This window comes from Tyto alba, unplaced genomic scaffold (genome assembly GCF_018691265.1).
Source record: "Tyto alba isolate M040663 unplaced genomic scaffold, T.alba_DEE_v4.0 Super-Scaffold_6, whole genome shotgun sequence".
NCBI lineage: Eukaryota > Metazoa > Chordata > Aves > Strigiformes > Tytonidae > Tyto > Tyto alba.
The window spans coordinates 19788167-19810810 of NW_024881327.1; the positions used below are offsets into that span (position 1 = coordinate 19788167).

Genomic DNA, 22644 nt, shown 5'->3' on the forward strand with positions numbered 1-22644 from the left:
CTATATAAAACATTAAACTAGATGGACAAACTTTCAGTCAGACATAGGACACCGGTGTCTGGATATAGATTCTCATATGCCTTGTGTAATTCAGCCATTTAGAGTCACTCCTCACTTTGTTCTGAATGAAGGAGAGAGAAGAGAAACAGTTAAGTCTTTCTTTCACCCACAACAAATATTCTAACATGATTTTCCAGTACCTAGTCACTATGGTTTGTCTTAGCTTATTTCTGAGAGTACACCAGACTTTCAGAGGTTGCTTCCATGGGCTCAGAAAGAGAGTAACAGAAAACATAAGTCAAACAACCACGGAGAAGCCCCATTCTGAGATGAAGCCAAATCCATGTTGGTGAAAGAACAGGTGGCAGTGGCAGAAAGAAAATCTACAATCCTCTTGTCTTTTACCATAACCCCACCTCATGCCAGAATTTACAGCTCTGCAACCATAAGCTCAGCTTTTGCTTTGTTGTATTGTCCTGCAGCAATGAAGATTTATCCCCTATGCTCTTTTAGTTTTGCATATGAGGATGATTTTCCTCCTCCAGTGCATCCAGAATTCTCATGCTTCTGGTATTTTCTCTGTTGAATGAACATTTCCTCCCCCCTTCATTCTGCTGTTAACTACAAGCGCTTAGGCTGCTGTAATATAAAACACCAAAACATAGTTGAAGGAAACATTTTCCAAAGGGGAACTATGTCTGGTTTAGAACCGTTCAGTGATTTTCACAGCACAAAGTTCACAGTATAACCCCAAATCACTTGTGTTGCCTCAGTCAAAAGAAGTATGGTCTGTCTTCATTTGCACTTCTACTAAAGGTCCTATGTGAAGAAATGCCGGCTTTTTTCCTACTGTTCCTTTTCTCACCAAAATCTAATCGCTCATCGATTGGGCATGCTTTATCTATTCACCCCACCTACAACCAGTTGCAGCAGTACTGCAGATAGTAGCAGCCTTGATTTCAGCGTGGGCTGTGCCAGGCTGACCCAGGGGGTGAGCAGGATCTGCGAGGTACACGCTGCTGGTCAGGCACAGCGGCCACCCCTCCACCCAAAACACTTAAAGACAACCTGCGTTATTCCCTGCGACTTGATACATTACAGTGCAGTGGAGCATCTTTGGACTTGGTACCAACAGAATTGAGTGAACCTGCATCTAACATCGTGCAAATACAACTAAAGACTCCTTTGAAGTTTCATCCAGAATAAAGTATAAAATGGCAATGTAATACTGACAGTTCTTGTGCCCCTGCCGTAGTTCGTGGTGTGTTTTTTTTTGTTTGGTTGGTTGTTTGGGTTTTTTTTTGTTTGGTTGGTTGTTTGTTTTTTGTTTGATTTTTGTTTTTTTTTGTTAGCTTTTTATTTTTTGTTATTCTTCAAGTATCTGTATCAACAACAGAAAGAGCTGGACAGATTTTTGAGAAGAGGTCACTGTGTTTCAGAGATACCAAACCATTATAAAGCAAAAACTGCATACATTCTATACCAATAGATACTGTAAATTGAGGCTAGAAAGCGAATTGCCTAGTGATGTGCTCCAGGGCACCATAAGGACTGAGAGAGGGAAAAAAAAAAGGGGGGGAGGGGAGGAGAGAGTCCCTGCCTCCTTAACAGCAAGCAAACAAACCACAAAATGATAGTCTGCTGAGAAAAGTTTTGAAAGAAAAAAAAAAATGCATAGCTGAAAATTAATTAACTGTCAAAGGCATCAGGAATATTAACCAATTCAAATAATAATAGCAAATATTTTCAGTTACATTTCAGTTAAAAAACCTAAACTTCATTTAAGCATTGGTATTGCCTCCTTAATTTTCTGCACCAAATTTGTCCCAAGGAAAGATTCTCAGAGACAAATTGGAAAAAGGGAAAAAAGTAAGCTATGATTGATCAGATGAGATTTCCAAGTGGTTACTGCAACAACACAATAGATAAAAAGTATTTTTTTAAAAAGCCCTTTCAACTAGTTCTTCAGAAAGGCAATTATTATCCATGCAGTATGGAAAATTTTGTAAGCCAACAAATTCCTTTTTAATCATCCTGTATTTTGGACACTTGCTACTTTCACTTTACTGTTACTAGTATTGGTACTTGTCTTCTCAGGCCAATCAAAGCTCTACTGCAAAACCCATTAATTTAAACAGGTGGTGTAGCCCTACAATCAAGAAACTCTTGCCCTACTGAAATAAAGTATAAACCACCATTTTCCCACTGCCAGTAGGTTTTTACTTTAAAAAAGGAGGTGGTGGTGTGGTGTAAGTTGTCAGTGCTCAAGGCCTCTCCATAATATCAAGTACCTAGATTCTTGAAATGACCCTGTTCCAACCATCATGTCACGTGACACAAATTACCTTTCAAAATGTATAAAGCAAAGAACCAATACAAAAATTCCCAATGCAAAATATGTCCCTTGAAAGTAGCCTTCCAAACAATCACGCTTACTAACAGAACCAGCTATCTTCACAAGATTGTGTGATTTATAGGCAGGGTAGGAGCTGAAAAATCAGGTGTTTCACAAGATTAACAAGTTTGCTGTTACACAGAGTAACACTATAAAAGCAAGAATGTGGTTCTTATTTCTCCTTCCCCCCACCCTCCCTAACTAATCTATTCAGATAAATTGTCATGACTACTTAATTTATACACCAAGGGTACCAGCAAAGACAAGTCAATGCCCCTTAGAGAACCTGTGAATAGAGAAAGTCCTGCCCATTCTGATGCTGACAGAGGCTAAAGCTAAATGCCCTCCCCTGTGACAGGCTCACCGTGTACTGCCAGAGCAACCTCTCCCCGCGGCCTGACTCCCGGCCAAACACTCTTGCTCACACTGCAGCCACGAGCCTCCAGTTTATGTCAAAGGCAAGACCACAACATTTGGAAAAAGCCCTCCCTTCTCTACTTTACCAGCTTTTACTAAATGCGAGTTCAGTTTGAACAGAAATCATGACTTTCTGAAATTAAGAATTCTTTAAGAATTAATAGTATTTTCCTTACTGAGGAAGCACATACATTTACCAACTGTAATTTGACTGTTTCAGTAAAAACTACAGCTTCTTGTTGGATGACAGCAGTACAGACCATATTTCTTTCAGATCTCATCACAGTCTTTTCAGAAGAGTGAAAACAACAGAACAAATTCAACTTTTTTTCCTTCACTTGCAGTCACAACACTTCATGTAACCTTTTTTTCTTTACATATACACATATATGAAGACAGGCAGTAATTCTGCAATATATTTAGTGTACCCTTTGGTAAAACAGGAATAATTAAAGACAATTTAAGAGAATTATATTAATGTATGTTGCATATAAGCTCTCTTGACACAGACAGTAGCATAAACACTTCCACCACTCCATCAACCACAGTCCTTACATGACAGTCACGTAAAGTGCCCTCAGTTGGCTGCAGAGGCTCTTCAGCACCACTGAGCAGAGCAGCCAGCCTGCACTCCTGACATCCCTCTCGCCAGACGCGGCACCTGGCGCCTGCAGTGGAGCCCACTCTTTCAAAGAGGCTCTGGACCTGCTGTGTGTACTGAACGCAATGGATATTCTCCTGTGACTCAATTAATAACAAACACAGCTACGCTGAAGAACATGTAAACATATACCAAAAGAGGGAAGATCTAATTCTTCCACCAATTTTTAAGAATGCTTTGTTATAGTTCAGTTATATGTTTGCAAGTCCACACTCAGCCCTAGAAGTGCAGTAGGCAATAAGCAATCTAAAAAAAAATAAACACGTAACACAGCAGATAAATAGGCATTTATTAAAGTTCATCTCAAAACAAACAAAAATAATAACGGACATTAAGGCATCTTGTATTCAGTAACTATTCATATAGTAAAGATGACTTCTCTTTCTGATACAAGAGAGCAGATTCAGAAAAAAAAAAAAGTTCTCCCAACACATTCGGCACTGTGCCACCACTCAGTCAGCAAACCCCTCCACGGAATGCCCATTTCTCCAATGAAAGAGCTACAAAATCCCAACACTCATTGAGACACGGGCAAGAAAGCACTTTTCCCTCCCCACAGACACCCAGCCTTCTGTAAAGATGCACACTGGAGAAAGCCTAACAGATGGGTGTTGCAGAGAATAAAGAAGACATACTCCTGCTGTAACCACTCATCTTTGAGCAGACTAGAATATTTGGCCTTGCTTTCACTAGTATTTACTATTTCAGCCAGTAACTAGTGAAAATGGGACCACAAGCTCTAGTCTGTATTGCAATGTAACAATTTTTATGTTCTCCTTCCACATTCGTATTAGATAAACAAATGACAAAGGTCTTGTTTCCATGGAATAATTTATTTTGATGAATTATGCTGTCAAGTGACCAATCACTGTTATAGTGCTTTTTTCTTCAATTGGAATAAGAACATCAGGAAATTTTTACAGTATCATTGGCTTCACTATAACAGGATTTTACTACAGAGTAAACTATAAATTAATAAACACTGCATATAGCACAATTCACTTCACCACATTGTCTCTCTATATCCTTTGTCACATTCTAACCTTCATTTAAGGCAAGTTTTTGTTTTTGTTTTGTTTTTTTTTTCCAAAGAAGACCACATAGTCTCTAGATCAACTTGTGTGACTAGGTTTGCAAGTTAGGAAACTGAGCTCTATAAAATGTTTAATTCAACAAATATTAAAGTTATTAAGAGAAAGATGGTGACCCAAAATTGCACTGTATTAAAAGGTGGAGTTTCCTTGTACCAAAGTCCTTTATTCATCATCTTTAGAACCAGTTTTGCTTAACTATAAAAGAGACACAAAAAGAAAGTATTCAAAGTTTAGACTGCCATTCCATTTATTAGAAAACAAGAACAACATTATCTCCATCTTACACAGAACACATGTATATTTAATTAATAGTACAGACTGATTGTGCTACTGTACCCATAGACTGAAAAGCATAAAAAATTATATCTTAAGCTTAAACACTAAATGAGCTTATTTCCTGAGTATAAAAGTTGATTTAAAAAAAAAAAACAAAACAAAAAAACTAAAACAAAACACAAAACCCCAGGAAAGCCTCAGGGTACTGTTTCTGTTTAATTTGAAGACTTCATCACCAGCTCTCCAAAATAAAAAAGATGAAGTAATGGAAAAAATATCTCCACATATCTCTGAGATAATTCCCAGATAGAAATTTACACAATGCAAAAAGAGACATTAATTATTTCTCACTTTTTAAATCTAAGCTTATAATTATTAAATGTAGTGCATCTATGACAAAATCTATCTGGAATCCAAGATATCCACTACACGTAGCCACTTTTAAGTCAGAAGAACTCTGCCCAAAATGACCATCATCGTTTACTTGCTCTTATTTAACAACTGGAACCCGTGTTAAGTCTTACACTGAGAATTACTTATAGTTGCGCAAAATAAAATAGTTTACACTCAAAATTGTCAAACAGCTACATTGATTTCCACTGAATCAGCAAAGACAAGAGGGTGGAAGAAATCAATGCTGAGGGAGCAAGTAGAAAAGAATTATTCATGGGAGGAGTTGTGGCAGAGAATGTTCAGGTTTGTAGGAGACAGCAGGGTGTTCCTACATGGGACAGCTCCTGTTTTCTGCTTACTTATTCCCTGCCCTCCAGAACCTGGCAGCAACACTAATTTTATTTTACATCTTGTTGCCATGCAAAGACAGAATATTTGCAGTCCATTTGACTAGCAAAGCTCTCTCATCATAAAATTAAAATTTAATTGCTCAATAAATAAAAAAGAACTAAACCAACAAAGTTCAAAGAGGAATCGAAGTCCTTCTCTAATATTCAGATGGACTAGGCATTTTAAAGCATTTGAGAAATATGTAAATTACAATTCAAAATGAGCAACAGTTCTTACTATTTCTTGCAAATCTTTTTAATGTTAAAAAAAGGTAACTTGAAAATACTTACATGCTGGATGCATGTAGAAATTAATCAGACATCACAGTCAAATCCAAACAAAGTTAGGAAGAAATGCAAGAAAAAAAATATCAGATTAATTTTCTTCATATATAAGTACAAATTATTGTTAATGTACCTACGCAGTATTTTCATGATACTGCATATAATAGTCATGTTACCTTAATTACGTCCACCCAGTTCCAACCTCGTGGAAGCTCCCCTTTGTTATCTGCAGAAAAGAAGGTTTTATTTTTAACACAGAAGCTAAGGGGAATCCCTATCTTTCTTTAAAATCAACACAAAAGATTCTAAAGATCAAAAAACGTTAATTTCTCCACTACAAAACCATGAGGATAAAACCATATATTAATGTCTTCAAAACATCTTGTTCTTCAAAATAATTCTGGTTAAATAAAAACACCTCAGTCCATCTGACATTTAATTTGGCAGGCAATTCCAACATGAGCTGGGCTGACCAGCAATGATGCATTCTGTCAAAGAACAAAATTTTACACAGATTTTCCTAAAGGAAAACGATCAACATTTAATCTGCCAATTATACACTAGGTTAGGTAAATTAAATGCAGAAATTGCTATCACAGTGTACGATTTATTACTGAAATAGGATCATATTACCTAGATCATTATTAAAAATTAAGGTTGAACACATAAAAGTCATCAGCAGGATTAGCTGATATACCAAATGCTTTTCAATCAAAAACCTACCATTTCACTGAAAGCATAAAGTATCTGCAGAAACACTTCTATTCTGGGGATACAAACTAAATTAGACGTTTTATTTTGGGCTTTAAAACAAATACTTTCATCTAGAAATTTGCTTTCAATAATGTGAATTATTTATGAAGGCCCATCAACAAACCATGTCTTTTGTTGAGAGTGAATTTTTAGACATCCCAAACGCTCTCCTCCCACAAGTATTTTTTGAAAATTTCAGTTTTGTCACAAATTGAAATAAAAAAATAAAACAAAACCAATGACATCTTGAAATTCCTACTCTGTAGAAAGTTGCTTTGACCAGAACTAACATGCCAGGCAAGAATAATCCATCTAAAACAATCAAAACAGAGACCACACACTTAAAAGTAGTTAATCCTATAAACAAATGACTACTGATTCTGCCTCTAGCAAGATGTCACTGCTATAAAATTTGGATCCTCATGCTGCTCAAGCAAAAACAATACTATAGTGAACAAACCTGTTTTATCAGCTAATTTTCGTTTCTGGGTTTTGGATAACTGCTCCTTTTTATCTTTTTTCTTACTTGCTGGCACATCAGGAGTTCCAATTGCAATACTATTGCTTACTGAAGTCTGAGAAGTACAAAAATGGTTGTTAGTATTTTGCATATCAGTTCCACAGATACCTCTGTGCATGATCACTGAACCTGACATACTGAAATATCCTGTCATACTGAAATATCCTGACATACTGAAATATGACTGTCAGAAAGAAGCAATGCTGTCAGCAGTCTGCAGCTTTTAATCAACATATAATCATGATTGTTGTTTTTCAAAATGTGTGTTGGGGACTGGAATTATTCCTTTTCAGAATTTCAAAGGGCACCTCTTACACTTTCTAAATTTAATCATGGAGCGTGATTTAGTCTGAAGAGATTCAGACTTCCCAAGCATGGAAAGCACTCCTTCTTCCTCAAAGCAAATCTGCAGCACCGCAACAGCCAATAATGTGCTTATACAACACAGAAGCCACAAATAGGCCTAGCCTGACTCATTCAAGACCCTGGAGGTGCGCTTATGTAATCCATTGCATCCCAGGAAGGTTGCAGTAACTTGCCACCCTCCCTCCACCTCCAGCAGGTGCCTTTAATCTCCATTTCAGCTCTCTTTAGTTTTGCTTATGCTCCAAGTCTCCATTTTTACGTTATTCTGTGGGACAGAACTGCAGCCCATAAACATTTTGGTATAGCAGCAAAATAACAGTTAAATATAACAATTATGACCACAGAGCACTGTGGTGCCATACACTGTGTGTCACTGTTTAGCCACTAACATATATATCCAATATACTGACGAACAACTTAAAGGCAGAGCTATGAAGTATTTGAAGTTGTAATGACCATTTTTTGTGCAATTTTAAAAGCCAGAGATTAAAATCTGAATGACCTACTTACAACAGTGCTAACAGGCTGATTTTCCATGAACACCTCTTTATTATCTTTGGCATATTCAAAAAGTGTGTATGTCATAGCAGTTCCAAGATTTGCTTCAACTTCTACCATTAACTTATCCAATATATTTTGCTTAATAGCTGAAGATCTGAAAGAAATCATAAAATGCAACTATAATCTAGACAGATGAAGAAAAGCTTGTCAACCAAAAAGCCCCCACATACAAGACTAGGGAGTGAAGATGTCATAAATACTTACATTGTGTTGTTGAAGAAAGCATCCATCGATATGATGGGTGCTGTTTGTGGATATGTTTCTGGCCAAGAAACTTCTATTAGAAAGGCTTTCGGATCTCCACTCTCACCTATCTGCAGTGAAGGAAAAACTTTATAAATCAACAGTGTTCCTTATTAAGCATTACAATGACAATAACCAAGTCTTTCACTTCTTTAAGACTATCCGAAGTCCTTGAGATAACAACTATTTTCACAAAGTTAACAGTTAGGAAATAAAGTTGTTCTCTAGAAAAAGTATAAAATTTCTGACATCACTATCAACCTCTACCCTGCAGTTTTCATCCTAGGAAAAGCAGCAGGAACATTCAAATCTCTCTTTATGTTGTTTTGTTGCCTTTTTTTTTTTTTTTAACTGCTTGGTTTTAAAAGCTATTTTGTAGCATCTGCAAGCCAGATATTATACAATCATATATGAGAACAGAAAAGATGAAGACTTCTTTTTCCCCCTGCCCCCAGATCCAAGCTCAGAGCAACATGAAAACAAACCACAAGACAGTGCTGAAATAAGCATGACAATAAACTAGTGACCTAATATAGTAAAAATAATAGATGGAAATTTCAATATTTATTCCTCAGCCCCACAGATGTTTTATTTCACTACAAGAAAGAGTGAGTATTAAAAGACTTAGGAGGTCAGTAGAATGCAACTGGATTAAAAAAAAAAAAAAATCATAGCATTCAAAAAAGGCACACTTTGATATAAATAATCATGCACATCAAACCAATTTAGTGAAACCAAATCACATATACAATCCATACAATCATGTTAAATTAAATTAAAAACAAATAGTCTTTTTAAAATTTAAAACTAGTACAGGTGAAACCAAAGACATAATATACAAACAGAAATAACCATTTCACAAAAGAATTTGGAAGACTAGCACAACAAAATTGCTTAAATCTGTATTCTAAAACCACCTCAAAATTCTCCCTTATTTCCCTCATTACAGAATAGTCAAAGTCTGGCTTCATCAAATTATATGGAATGAAGTGTAGCCACAAGTCCTAACCAAGGTAAGGCTACCATATTTCAAAATAAAGAAGTTGGTGCTTTTTTAATTACAGTGTCTGGTTCATCAGAGTGGACTAATTGACATTCAGAAGCATCTGTTTTAGAGGCGAAGTAAACACGACTTTAAATCAAGAATCTGCAACATTTTTCAAGACATCATATACAGTGTTGCAGTCCACTTCCCACTGCTATCCAGAAGCAGTGGTGAGGTTCACAGAGTTCTCTCGGCAAAGCACCGTCTGTGCACTGAGCAAATCCATGCAGAAAGCTACAGGACCGTGCTCCTCCTTGTCAGCTTAACCTGAAAATTGTGTAGCCTTATTTTAAATGATGGTGCTACATTCTCTCAATATTTGAAAAATCTTTCTTTAATCTCAGTTACATAGCACATTGATTACAAAACAGCTGTGTTCTTTATGTGAGACATGTGGCTCAGAAAAATGGCATACAAATTCTTTCTACCTTCTCATGTGCTTACTTGCATTATGCCTTCTCATAATACAAATTCTTCTTCATGGGGAAGATGTATTATTGCCTTTGTCTGACACCAAGTTTTTAAATTGAGTTCTCCTAACTTTTGACAATTATTTTTCATCTAATAAAAATTAGCAATGACCAAAGCTAGTAAAATGCAGAGCGATACAGTGTAGACTTTTAGGCATGTCACATGTACTTTTTTTAAGGAAATTAAGTTTACTAGGAATGGTCCTATCAGTAAGGGAAGGCTGCACTTACATGGATGGGATTCAAGAACTATTAATTAAATTGACCTCTATCTCATTACAATTATCGAAGCTATTCTGAAGCTATTTGAGAAGCCCCAGATGGGTGATTTTAGACGCCTTCTCCCCACTACAGGCATATGGCATTTTCAGACATCTCCCTTCTGTCCCATGGGTGCCTAAGTTTTCATCAGTGAAGTTCTCTGGCTGCCCAAAGATCTGCCTCAGTCCATGCTCAGAAGGACTTCTTCATCTTTAAATTTAAGAAAGTTGGTAAGAATCTAATGCCATAATCTAATCGCAAAACTCAGGCTCAGCACTCCTTGTGTGTCTCCTGACCAGACGGCTTCAGTGCACATGCCCAAAGCACTTTGTGGATTTTCTCTTTATCAGGTAGAGAAGGCATGTCAACTACCTCTGAACAAGAGACTAAAAACCTTGTAACCGGGCAATAAGGAAGGTTCAAAGCTTTACATATAAATGTCTCTGTACCCAGCAGGCTGGCTCCTTCAGCCAGCTTGACAGTTCCAGCTACGCAGTACTGAGAGGGCTAAGGAGGAGGCCTAGCTAAGGGATGATAAACCCACTCTGGGAGCGGGTTCCTGAACAGGAAGCTTTGTGCTATCGAGCATCACCGTCCCAAAGATTCTGAAACAACAGCCTACGGATCTAGCCTTTACTACGCAACGAATGCCCATTTGTTTTAGAAGAAAACCCGGCACACCAGCTACAAGGCAGAACACAAGGCGCAGCCCGAGCCGCAGCGACTGGCAGACCTTCTCCGTGCCTTACCCTGTACTGGAAGGACACCGGGCTGAGCTCCCTGAAGCACACATCTCCCTCGTAGATCGAGCGCAGCGCTTCCAGCTCCATCTGCAGCAGGGGGCAGAGGAGAGGGGTTACCGATTTTTAGCCCGGGCACGAAGCTCGCACCCAACGGCGCTTTCCCGCCACAGCCCGCACCCCTCCCGCTCCAGCCGGCGGCTCTTCCCTCCCGCTGCCCGCCTTCCCCTCCCAGGCCCCTCTCCCCACACGAAAGCTCCGTCCCGGCCCCGGTTCTCCCTCCCTCCCTCCCTCCCTCCCTGCCTCCCAGCGCGGCGCAGGGCCCGGGGCTCACCTCCTGGTCCTCGTTGGCCGCCATGGCGCGCGCTGCGGGGGGAGGCGGCGCGCGGAGGCCCCCGCCCCCCCTCACCGCCACCGCTGGGGCTGGGCGGACGCGGCGCGGCCCCGCCGGTGCGGCACGGGGAGGCCCGAGCGGGCCCGCCCGACTGACCGACAGACGGACTGACTGACTGACCGACCGACCGACCGACGGACAGATGATGGATGGATGGACGCACCTCCCCCGAGGGCAGCACGGCTCACCCGGTCGCTCGCTGCGATTGGCCCCTTCTTCTCGTCGTCACCTCCTCTCTGTCATCCCATTGGCCGGCTCCGGTAGCCTCGCCTCTCTTCCTTCTCTTAGCTAATTGGCTGCTTCTCCGGTGACGTCGCCGCGCGGGCGTTCCCCGACTGGCCCGGCGGTGGGGCGGGGGCGCCCCGATTGGCCGTTTCTGCTGCCCTTCCGACGCCCGGCGCTGGCTTCCTGAGGCGGCGGCCCTCCTTCCCGCTGCCCCTGACACCGCCCGCGGCCACTGCCCGGCGCCCAGCTCCGGCGGAGAGACGAGCCCGGCGCCGCGTCAGCGCGGAGCTCCCGCCGCCGGGGAGGAGCGGCCGGTCTGGGCCGCCGCGAGCCGCCGCCCCCGCCGCCGCGCAGGCCGCCCGCCCGGGCGCAGGATGACCCCGACGCACTGGGACTTCCCGGTGGAGCTGTGCTGCCGGCCCATGGCGTTTGTCACCCTCACCGGCTTGGACGTGGTGTACAACGCCGTGCACCGGGCCGTGTGGGACGCCTTCTGCGCCAACCGCAGAGCCGACCGCGTCCCCATCTCCTTCAAAGTCCTCCCCGGCGACCACGAGTACCCCAAGTGCAGGACGAAGGTAGCGAGCGGCGTGCCAGCCGGCTGCTGCCCGGCCCCGCGCCGCAAGGGCCGGCGGCGGGCCCGGGGAGCGGGAGCCGGCGGGTCCCTGGGGGGCTGGGCTGGGCTGGGCTGCCCGGCTGGCACCTCTCGCACGGCCTAACGGCCCGCCGGCCTCCCGCCCCTTCCCCGCCGCTGGAGGGGGAGCGGGGAGGCAGAGGGAAACGGGCAGCGCTGAGGGGGAGGCGGGGGAGTGCTGGGGGCGCGTAGGCGGGCGGGGTGCCTGAGCTCGTAAGCCAGAAGCAGAGAGAGCTGGTGTGATTTACTTTGTAAAGTGCTCGCGGGTCATTTACTCAGCGATGAGGTACCCTTGTAAAATTTGAGCTCTAATGAAAACCGAAGTTTAAATCTGGAGAAATTAGATAGTTGAAATCAGTGTATTCTGAGAAAAGCATAAAGCCTTTAAGTGAAATGCAACAGAAAGAATATCTCTTCCTCTTTCTGCTTTGGAATGACAGTTAAGAAGCAATGTCAATGAGTTTAACCCTTGGAAAATGGCATAATTCTGTGTTGCTGGCAAAGAACAAGAATCCAAGCTGGTTGAGAGCCCACTTTTAAATTGAGCCTAATATTTTATGAGAGTGTGTGAAACGTGATGCTGAACTTGACCCTTTTCTCCAGTTGGTCTTTGGAGAAACAGTTGGAATCTGTTGTTTGTTGCTGGTATCTCAGACATCAGGCCCTGATGCCAGGTGACAAGGGGTATGTCTTATCTCTTATTCGATAGGAAGCAAAGGCTCGAGGGGAAGAATGTTAAAGGAAAGGTGACAAACATTCTCAAGTGATGAGAATGTAGGCACAATTCCCTTTCTCCTGCTATAGGAGCCTCTAAATGGGTTTGGTAGCTTGCTTTAATAACCTCAATATTTTCAGAGGACATCCTATGAATGGTATATTCCAAAAGGAATCCTGAAGACTGGTTGGATGAACAAACACCTGAATTTGGTTCCAGCACTTGTGGTGGTCTTCTATGAACTAGACTGGGATGAGCCACAATGGAAAGAAAAACAGTCGGAATGTGCTACTCGAGTTGAAATTGTCAGGTAGAGTTTTTTCACTTGGTTTGTAATGTACTACAAGCTAATGGTAAGTGTGAATTGCAGAAACCTTTTTGCATTCTAAAACATATACATTTTTTTTCTTACATGCAAATTAAGAGGAACTTGAACTTTGCTTTTTAACGTACAACTGACAGTAAAGAAACTTCTTTTAATTGTTTATTTGTAAAAGTTACTTAAGTAAAAACAGCTGCTGAAGTTTTGCTTGCTGAACTCAGCACAGTCATTCTGTCCTATCAGAACAAAAAAGGGAAGACAGCATTCTATGGATGATGCAGCAAATTGCTGTGCTTGTTTCTTCTTCCTATATAACATTCTTTCAATGCATCCACCTAGACTGAAATATCATTTTGTTATGATTATTCAGAAATAAGAAGTGAAACCTTGACGCTGTGATGTGTTGTTTTTATTTTAGGCAAAGTTTGCAGGGAAGAAATACGAAAGTCGCTGTGGTTTTGATTCAGAAAAAAACACCGTTACCTCCAGGTACTAGAAAACTATGCACAGTTGTGATGATCTCATTTTTCTTGAGGCCTGACAGACTGAGCTGACTATCATTTGTCACATTATATGCAGTTCTTAATCAAATGTCATCTACATATATTAAGAGCATTGTGGCTTCGGGAAGGTGCACAGGTGGAAAGAGTGTTCAGGGCAGTTGACACTAACTATTTGATACTTTTATCCTTCCTCTTAAGCCCAAGTCCATCCTTTGATACACAGTATCAAAAAGGGTTTGCTAGTGTAATATGTGACGTGCCTTCTTGTAAAGAGGTTGCATTTTAAGCCTTACTTAACATCAAGAAAAGCTGTAAAAGTAATGAGAACATACAGGAGGGGTATTTGGTACCTAGAGAAGCCTTTTAGTTTAGCTCGGTTTTAATCAGAAAAAAATGTTGGAGTCAAGTGGAGCTGTGACATGATCTGTTGTAACCTCATGTTTCTGTAGAGCTGCTGCTTCAGCTGTAACTACATACATTTTAGTGACCAGCAAACTACTTATCGGTATTATTTTTTTTCCTACCTGCTATATAAGTTTGTTTTTTTCTGGGTGATTTTGTGTTTCTTAAGACACAGGACAGTTCATTCTGTGGAAAAGATGAAGAACTTATGTCATACTTGTAGGTTGTTGCTAGCTAAGCCACCCCTAGAAAGTTTCTGCAATGTGTTCAGCTGGATGAAGCATGTAGTACTATGAATGAAGTAAGAATGAATGTAGTCTTAGTTTTATATGTATTAGATTTTTCATTACCTTGTACTGGTCAAGCTGTTAGAGCTAGTATGACATTGAAGCACTGCATACTGCTTACTTGTGCTTTCCTTGACTTCACTAGGAGAAGATGTTATTGCATCAGAGAGGGCAGCGGCTTTATGTAATGCTTGTGACCTTTCTGGAAAATCCCTCTTTGTACTTCCACACACTGATCATCTTGTTGGTTACATTATAAGGTAAGTGACTGTAAAACACTTTTTCTGTTTGCTAATTGATGTTTTGTTCTGTTTGCTCATCTTGGGTCAATTTACATGACGCCAGGCCAGCTGGCAACAGATGGGGTCTCGAAGCGGGAAGAGGATCTTTGCACAAGAGTTAGCAGGGCTCATTGAAAGAGCTTTAAACTAGATTTGGAAAAGGAAAGGGCTAAACCCAGACTCACTAGAGAGAAGCTTGGGAGCAGCACACCAGTGTTTGAGGAACGGTGTGCTAGCTAGGTCCTTTGGCCTGCCATCTCAGTGGAGAGAGGGGATGGAGATCCTTGCGGCAGCAAAGACACAAGGGTTATTGATGTGTTTGAAACCACGGAAGTGCCTGAGAATGGTAATGTAGGAACTGGAGCTTCTCCTCCAAAAAAGGTGCTGGGATCAATAGCCCAACTGCAGTGCATCTACACCAATGCACACAGCATGGGTGACAAACAGGAGGCGCTGGAAGCTGTTGTGTAGCAGAACTATGACATAGTTGTAATCACAGAAACGTGGTGGGATGACTTGCACTACTGGAGTGCTGCAATGGATTGCTATTAACTCTTCAGAAGGGATAGGCAAGGAGGGAGAGTTCGTTGAGTAACCTGGTATGTTAGGGAGTGTTTTGACTGTCTAGAGCTTAAGGATGGTGATGATAGAGTTGAGTGTTTATGGGTAAGAATCAGGGGGAAAGCCAACAAGGCAGATATCATGGTGTGAGACTGTTACAGACCACCCAACCAGGATGAAGAGGCAGACTAAATAGTCTATAAGCAGCTGGGAGAAGTCTCACAATCACCAGCTCTTGTTCTCATGGGGGACTTGAACTTTACCAGATGTCTACTGGAAATACAGTACAGCAGAGGGGAAGCAGTCTAGGAGGTTCCTGGAGTATGTGGAAGATAACTTCCTGACACAGCTGCCAACTAGGGAAGATGCCCCACTGGACCTGTTGTTTGTGAACAGAGACAGACTTGTGAGTGATGTGACAGTTGGAGGCCATCTTGGGCATAATGATCATGGAATAATAGAGGTTTCGATTATTGGAGAATTAAGCAGGGAGGTCAGCAAAACTGCTACCTTGGACTTCCAGAGGGCAGACTTTGACTGTTTAGGAGACTGGCTGACCAAGTCCCTTGGGAGGCAGTCCTGAAGGGCAAAGGAGTACAGGAAGGTTGGACATTCTTTAAGAAGGAAATCTTAAAGGAGCAGGAGCAGGCCATCCCCATGTGCCAAAAGATGAGCTGGTGGGGAAGACGACCAGCCTGGCTGAACAGAGAACTTTGGCTGCAACTCAGGGGGGAAAAAAAAAAAAAAAAAGAGAATTTATGATCTTTGGAAGAAGAGACAGGCAACTCAGGAGGACTTCAAGGATGTTGTGAGGTTATGCAGGGAGAAAATTAGAATGGCCAAAGCCCAGCTAGAACTTTGCGTGGCTACTGCCATAATAGACAATAAAAAACGGTTCTATAAATACATTAGTAACAAAAGGAGGGCTAAGGAGAATCTCCACCCTTTACTGGTTGAAGGGGGAAGTGTAGTGACAAGGGGATGAGGAAAAGGCTGAGGTACTTAATGCCTTCTTTGCCTTGGTCTTTAATAGTAAGACCAGTTGTTCTCCGGGTACCCAACCCACTGAGCTGGAAGACAGGGACGGGGAGCAGAATGAAGTCCCCATAATCCAAGGGAAACAGTTAGTGACCTGCTACACCACTTAAACCTTCAAGTCTGTGGGGCTGGATGGGATTCACCCAAGGGTACTGAGGGAACTGGCAGAAGTGCTCACCAGGACACTTCCATCATTTATCAGTCCTGGCTAACTGGGGAGGTCCCAGTTGACTGGAATTTAGCAAATGTGACACATGTACAAGAAGGATCAGAAGGAGGATCTGGGGAACTACAGGCCTGTCAGTCTGACCTCTGTGCTGGGGAGGCTTATGCAGCAGATAATCCTGAGTGCCGTTATGGCACATACAGGATGAGACCAGGAGATCAGGCCCAGTCAGCACAGGTTTATGGAAGGCAGGTCCTGTTTGACTAACCTGATCTCCTTCAATGGCAAGGTGACCCACATAGTGGAGGAGGGAAAGGCTGGAGATGTTGTCTACCTAGACTTTAGTAAAATCTTTGACACCATTTCCCACAACATTCTCCTGAAGAAACTGTCTGCTTGTGGCTTGGACAGGTGTATTCTTTGCTGGGTAAAAAACTGATTGGACAGCTGAACCTTGAGGTGAATGGAGTTAAATCCAGTTGGTGGCCAGTCACAAGTGGTGCTCCCCAGGGCTCAGTATTGGGGACAGCTCTGTTTAATATCTTAATGATCTGGATGAAGTGATTGAGTGTACTCTCAGTAAGTTTGCAGATGACACCAAGCTGGGTGTGAGTGTTGATCTGCTTGAGGGTGGGAAGGCTCTGCAGAGGGATCTGGACAGTCTGGATCGATGGGCTGAGGCCAACTGTATGAGGTTCAACAAGGCCGAGTGCCGGGTCCTGCACTTGGGTCACAACAACCCTGTGCAAGGCTACAGGCTTGGGGAAGAGTGGCTGGAAAGCTGCCTGGCAGAAAAGGACCTGGGGGTGTTGGTTGGCAGCTGGCTGAGTGTGAGCCAGTAGTGCCCAGGTGGCCAAGAAAGCCAACAGCATCCTGGCTTGTATCAGAAATAGCATGGTCAACAGGACTAGGGAAGTGATCATCCCCTCTACTCAGCACTGGTGAGGCCACACCTCAAATCCTGTGTTCAGTTTTGGGCCCCTCACTACAAGAAAGACATTGAGGTGCTGGACTGTGTCCAGAGAAGAGTGATGAGGCTGGTGAAGGGTCTTAGAGCACAAGTCTTATGAGGAGCATCTGAGGAAACTGGGGTTGTTTAGACTGGAGAAAAGGAGACTCAGGGGAGACCTTATTGTTCTATGCAACTACCTGAAAGGAGGTTGTAGTGAGGTAGGTGTCAGTTTCTTTTCCAAAGTAACCTTGCTTCTAGTTTTTTATATTGCTCAGTGCTAAAAAGGGAATGGTTACTGCATGTTAGCCGGTGTAAACCTTTGCGAACTGCATGTAGCTGCATTTTGATATGACATTTGCCACTGTCTCCAAGTTTGTGAAGATAAGTCTGTATCATTAGTGATTAATAGCTCTTCATGTGCCTTTTTAAAAAAATGTTTGAGCATATAATCATGTGAGAATTTCTGGTATCAATCTTTTTCTTTTGACATTTTTAATTGAGATTTTTATAGTAGTAAAAGAGAACAAATTTTTTTTTTACCCTTCAGACTGGCTTGTCTTTTCTTACACAGCTGCAACATAATGCTAAAATAAGTATGATAGGTAGACTTAATTTATCTTGCCTTCTTTTTGTGATTGAACTCATAGTTAACAATTCCTGCCCATTGGGCTGTCCCATTGTTTTCATCACCATTCTCTGTTGCATGGCAAGCAGAACACAACTTGTGATCTGCCACGGTCAAAGTCTGCAGTGATCCCTTGGCCATATCACAGAACTGGTACTTCATCTTTTATTTCCTGTGTGCGTCAGGGCTACTGAATGTATTCCTCTCCTGGATGCTGGGCTTGTTCTAGTTGATTTTATTCCTTATAATTTGATCATACAGCATACGCTTCTTAGATTCTCCTCAGCCTCATAGTATATTCAGTGTTCTGGGCCTCTTGGTCATTCTCTTTTTCCCACTGTGACTTGCCATTGGGCTGTTTATCTTGCAAATGCAAGTTCAACTGTTACCTCTGTAATCCAGGTGGCTGTTGAGGTGTGGACAGAATGATGAAACTTAGTCTATGCCCTCATAATTTTACTTACCGTTACTTTTTCCTTCCCACTCCTCCTCTTACAGTCAAGAAAGTAAGATCTTGACCTGTTCAGACTTATCCCAGGAGCCTCAGCAAGGTTTGCTTGCTTCAACTGAGACATCTCTCCACTTGTTGTTGCCTTGCAAAATCCAAAGAACTTGTCCTCAGACTTTGTTAAATACTAGAGACTGTTGTATGAGAAATCAATATATAAAGCTCTCAGACCTACTTGTTCTATTTTATGCTATCCCTATATAAGAATTTGTTTGAAGAGGTTTTGTCTGCAGGCTCTTATCCTGTGTGGTAACTTACAGAAAAGTTTAGTAATACCTTAAACTACTTTGCCAACCCTAAAATAAGCATAATTGAAAGTAACTTATTCTGAAGAACTTCAAAATTTCTTTGAATGTGGAAGAAACTTAGTGAAACTTATGAGCAACTTTGTTGCAGGTTGGAAAATGCCTTCTATGAGCATGCACAGACTTACTATTATACAGAAATACGAAGAGTTAAATCACATAAGGAGTTCTTGAACAAAACCACTCATCAGGTAATGTTACCCTATTTTTTTAAATACTGTGCAAGTTATATTGCATGTTAAGACATGAAAATAAGGGTTGATTGTTGCTTAAATGTTTTCATTCCCTCCCTGTCAACTTGAGATGCCTTCCCTCAGTATAGAAAGCAAATCTGTTTTTATTTTCTGAAACTTAAACTTTGATTTTTTTGATTGGTTTTGTTCTTAGTTTATTAGTCTTCCTCACCTCTTCCTTAGAAGAACTGCAGCCCAGAAATTAAGTTATCCAATTGAAAATAAGAAGTTTTTAATTATCTATATGGTTTAACCTGTTTGAATATAGTATCTTAACAAGTTGTGGGAAGTGCTTCCTTTAGACATTTTGAACCTAAAGTTGCATTTGATTTGGCTTTTTAACTTTTGCGTTTCAAATTGTTAAATATCTGCTCAGACATACAACATTCTGTTGCCATTGCCAACTTCTTTCTCTTAGAAGTTGGGATCCAAGCGGTGAGGTCCAAACCAATAATCAACACTGTTGGTGTAGAGATTTTGGGGTGTTACAAAGCCTCTTCCCTGTTCCAGAATAAAAGGTTTGGAATGAATTAAATCTGTTGCAAGATCACTGCTACATCATGGTGGCTGAGAGAACTATTAGGAAATAGTTGCACAGTCAGTTTTTTGAGTCAACTACTGTATTATGTAAACCTCTGAAATTATCACCTCTGTGTGCTTTGTAGATAACAGGTATGTTTGGAAGTTTGTGAATGATGTACACTCGTTGTGTTTTGCAGCTTTTATTTGTTAGACACCAGTTCAAAATAGCATTCTTCAGTGAGCTGAAACAGGATACGCAGAATGCTCTAAAGTAAGACTCATGTAATCTTCCCCCACCCTCTCTGCCTCAGATTACTGTTAAATCATAGACTATGATAAGTATTTTCCCAAATGCAAAATTATTTAAACGTGTAAGGGGTGAGTTCTTCACTGGAAAGAACATTCTGATTTAGAAGGCTGTTTTCTGCTGTTGGCAATCCTGTTGTTAAATTTTACTATCTTGTATGATTTAACTGTAATTTAAGTATTCCGTCTTAGAAATTACAGAACTGCCTATAATCTCGTGCATGAATTGAGGGCTCATGAAACAAACATGCTGGAAATAAAGACCATGGCAGGATTTATAAACTACAAGGTAACAAGCGTACTTGTAATCTTTGACAACTTTTACTTAAAAAAAAAAAAGTTGATGCATCTGTAATCTGTAAAGGTTTAAAGGTTCCATTTTTATATTGTTTTTAAGGAGATGGATTAGAAGCAGCTATCAGTGGAATACCAATTAGACTTGTAAATACTTTTGAACTCTTTAAGAACCAGACCATACTTTTGTGGTATTTTGGGGGCTTTTAGGCAAAACAAAAATATCACAACAATCTTGGAGTTGGGCTCCATCAGATTCCATTTTCAGACTGCGGGCTTTAAAGATGATAATCTTCATGGTGGCTCTGCAGTCTGTCTTGAATTTGAGCTCTTTAGAAATATGAAAAATTAGTTTGCCTTTTTTGTGAGTGAAATTTTTGGGCTTTTTTAAAAAGCTAATCCTTAGCAGCCTAACGCTGTTTTTCCCTCTTATTTTGATTTCTTCTAGATCTGTCGCCTCTGTTTTCAGCATAATACTCCACTGGATGCGATTGCTCAGTTCAGGAAACATATTGACTTGTGCAAGAAAAAAATAGGAAGTGCAGAACTGGCTTTTGAGCATGCTGCCTGGATGTCTAAACAGTATGTTTTTGCTTAATAATGTTTCTGGTTTAATTCTTATATAACATTGTGAAGTTCACTGTTTTACTTGTCTAGGCAAGATACAAATTCTGTGCTTTTACCTAAGAAAGAGATACAACACCAGATCATAAAAACTGTATGCTGCTATTCCTTTTTGCATTGATTACTGACCGCTTTTCTCTGGGAATGAGAAGGATACAACACAAATGCAGCCAGAGAACTTTGATGAAAAAGTTCAGAGAAGTATCATCTATTTTAAGACTAACCAGAACTTTTAATTGAAGTGTATCCTTCAGTTCAAATTGCTGTTCTGTGCATAATCTTGGTTATTAATTTTTTTAATAGGTTTCAGGCTTTTGGTGACTTGTTTGATGAAGCAATTAAGCTGGGATTGACAGCAATTCAAACTCAGAATCCAGGATTCTACTACCAGCAGGCAGCCTACTATGCACAGGAACGGAAGCAACTAGCAAGTATGCTTTGTAACCATGATGTAAGTTGGGAGGGGAGAAAATGCTTTGCGAGTAACCAGGTAGTAAATTAGCTAATGTTTTACACTCAAGTGATGGTGGAATAGTCTGTAATATGTGTCAATTAAATCCAAGGAAAGGATATGTGTGTTTCTGATGCTTACTAATGTTATAAGTGTTTGTTATTATAGAATCATAAAAAGGTTTGTGTTGGAAGGGACCTTAAAGAACATCCAGTTCCAACCCCCCTGCCATGGGCAGGGACACCTTCCAACAGACCAGGTTGCTCCAAGCCCTGTGCAACCTGGCCTTGAACCCTTCCAGGGAGGGGGCAGCCACAGCTGCTTTGGGCAACCTGTGCTAGTCTCACCCCCCCTCACAGGAGAGAATTTCTTCATTATGCCTAACTTGAATCTACCCTTTTTCAGTTTAAAACCATTACCCTTTGTCCTATCCTTACCCTCCCTGATAGAGTCCCTCCCCAGCTTTTCTGTAGCCCCCTTTAAGTACTGGAAGGCCACTATAAGGTCTCCCTGGATCCTTCTCTTCTCCAGGCTGAACAATCCCAACTCTCTCAGCTTGTCCTCATAAGGGAGTTGCTCCAGCCCCCCTGATCATCTTCGTGACCACCTCTGGTCCTGCTCGTGCAGGTCCATGTCCTCCTTAGGTTGGGGGCCCCAGAGCTGGACACAGCACTGCAAGTGGGGTCTCACCAGAGCAGAGTAGAGGAAGAGAATCCCCTCCCTGGACCTGCTGGCCACACTTCTTGACGCAGCCCAGGATGCAGTTGGCTTTCTGGGCTGCAATCACACATTGCTGGCTCATAGTCAGTTTTGCGTCACTAATACCCCCAAGCACTTCTCTGCAGGGCTGCTCTCAATCCAGTTATGTATTGAAAAAGTTGCTCCAGAACAAATGTGTTGTTTGTTAATAAAATAAACACTAGTTTTGACATTTTAAAAGTACTTATAGTATACTTTCTACATCTCCAGATACTTGGAAAAATACAACAGTAAGTTTTCAGTGTATTTCTCAACATGCACTATATTTAGTGACTTACAGGAAGCAGAGAAACAAGACCATTAGTATTAGAGTGTGTGTGGGTGGTGGGTGGTTGGTGTTGTTCTGGGGGTTTTTTGACACTTGTCTGGCAGAAGGGATTGTATGGAAAATCTATCTCTGCAATTGATTAAACATGCATACTAATTATATGTAGCTACTCTCCAGCTGACGCGTCCTAATTATTTTAAAAATGTTCCTGTTGGTGCTATTTATTTGTTGTTCTTGGATTATCTTGCTAGGAAATAGTTTTAAAAAGGATTACCCAGTTATTCTTTAGCATCGTTTGAGACAAATGAAGGTGAATGAAGTAGGACTGAGAAGTATTTAAATGTTTGGGTTTCCTGAAGTACTGTTTTTATACAGGTGGCCGGAAATGCTATATATTTTA

The 22644-nt window shown here is 41.3% G+C and overlaps 2 protein-coding genes across 7 annotated transcripts in view; one reads left to right on the forward strand and one right to left on the reverse strand.

Moving 5' to 3' along the window:
- Positions 1-4287: 4287 nt before the first annotated feature.
- RWDD4 (RWD domain containing 4) lies at positions 4288-11451 on the reverse strand. Of its 3 annotated transcripts, none has more exons than XM_042808389.1 (8): positions 11204-11449; positions 10879-10959; positions 8315-8424; positions 8060-8204; positions 7124-7238; positions 6087-6136; positions 5917-5919; positions 4288-4762 (listed from the first exon to the last, which is right to left on the reverse strand). In XM_042808389.1, the coding sequence occupies exons 1-8, from the start codon at positions 11225-11227 to the stop codon at positions 4730-4732; spliced, it is 561 nt and encodes a 186-aa protein (XP_042664323.1). In that variant the 5' UTR covers positions 11228-11449; the 3' UTR covers positions 4288-4729. The 3 variants fall into 3 exon arrangements, with proteins under 3 accessions (XP_042664323.1, XP_042664321.1, XP_042664322.1); XM_042808387.1 differs by lacking the exon at positions 4288-4762 and adding an exon at positions 4790-5480 and having other exon boundaries at positions 11204-11353; XM_042808388.1 differs by lacking the exon at positions 4288-4762 and having other exon boundaries at positions 4790-5919; positions 11204-11451.
- A 223-nt stretch (positions 11452-11674) lies between these two features.
- TRAPPC11 (trafficking protein particle complex subunit 11) overlaps positions 11675-22644 on the forward strand; it is a 28439-nt gene continuing 17469 nt past the window's right edge. For 2 of the 4 annotated variants that reach the window (XM_032988402.2, XM_042808010.1), the window contains exons 1-9: positions 11677-12066; positions 12978-13147; positions 13578-13648; positions 14497-14611; positions 18879-18978; positions 19740-19813; positions 20041-20137; positions 20591-20724; positions 21070-21217. In XM_032988402.2, the coding sequence (XP_032844293.2) occupies positions 11863-12066; positions 12978-13147; positions 13578-13648; positions 14497-14611; positions 18879-18978; positions 19740-19813; positions 20041-20137; positions 20591-20724; positions 21070-21217 (1113 nt within the window). In that variant the 5' untranslated portion in view covers positions 11677-11862. Of the gene's footprint in view, positions 12067-12581; positions 12797-12977; positions 13148-13577; positions 13649-14496; positions 14612-18878; positions 18979-19739; positions 19814-20040; positions 20138-20590; positions 20725-21069; positions 21218-22644 lie in introns of those variants that run through there. The other 2 variants (XM_042808012.1, XM_042808011.1) reach the window with 2 other exon arrangements.

What these genes read in the sequence shown, in the direction of transcription:
- RWDD4 (XM_042808388.1), bottom strand. Translation starts at nt 11,227, where the DNA reads ATGGCGGCCAACGAGGACCAGGAG. An exon ending in ATCAGCCTGTTAGCACTGTT is followed by an intron (nt 7,239 to 8,059) that starts GTAAGTAGGTCA and finishes TGTACTTCTCAG; the next exon opens with ACTTCAGTAAGCAATAGTAT. An exon ending in AAAATTAGCTGATAAAACAG is followed by an intron (nt 6,137 to 7,123) that starts GTTTGTTCACTA and finishes TCTTTTCTGCAG; the next exon opens with ATAACAAAGGGGAGCTTCCA.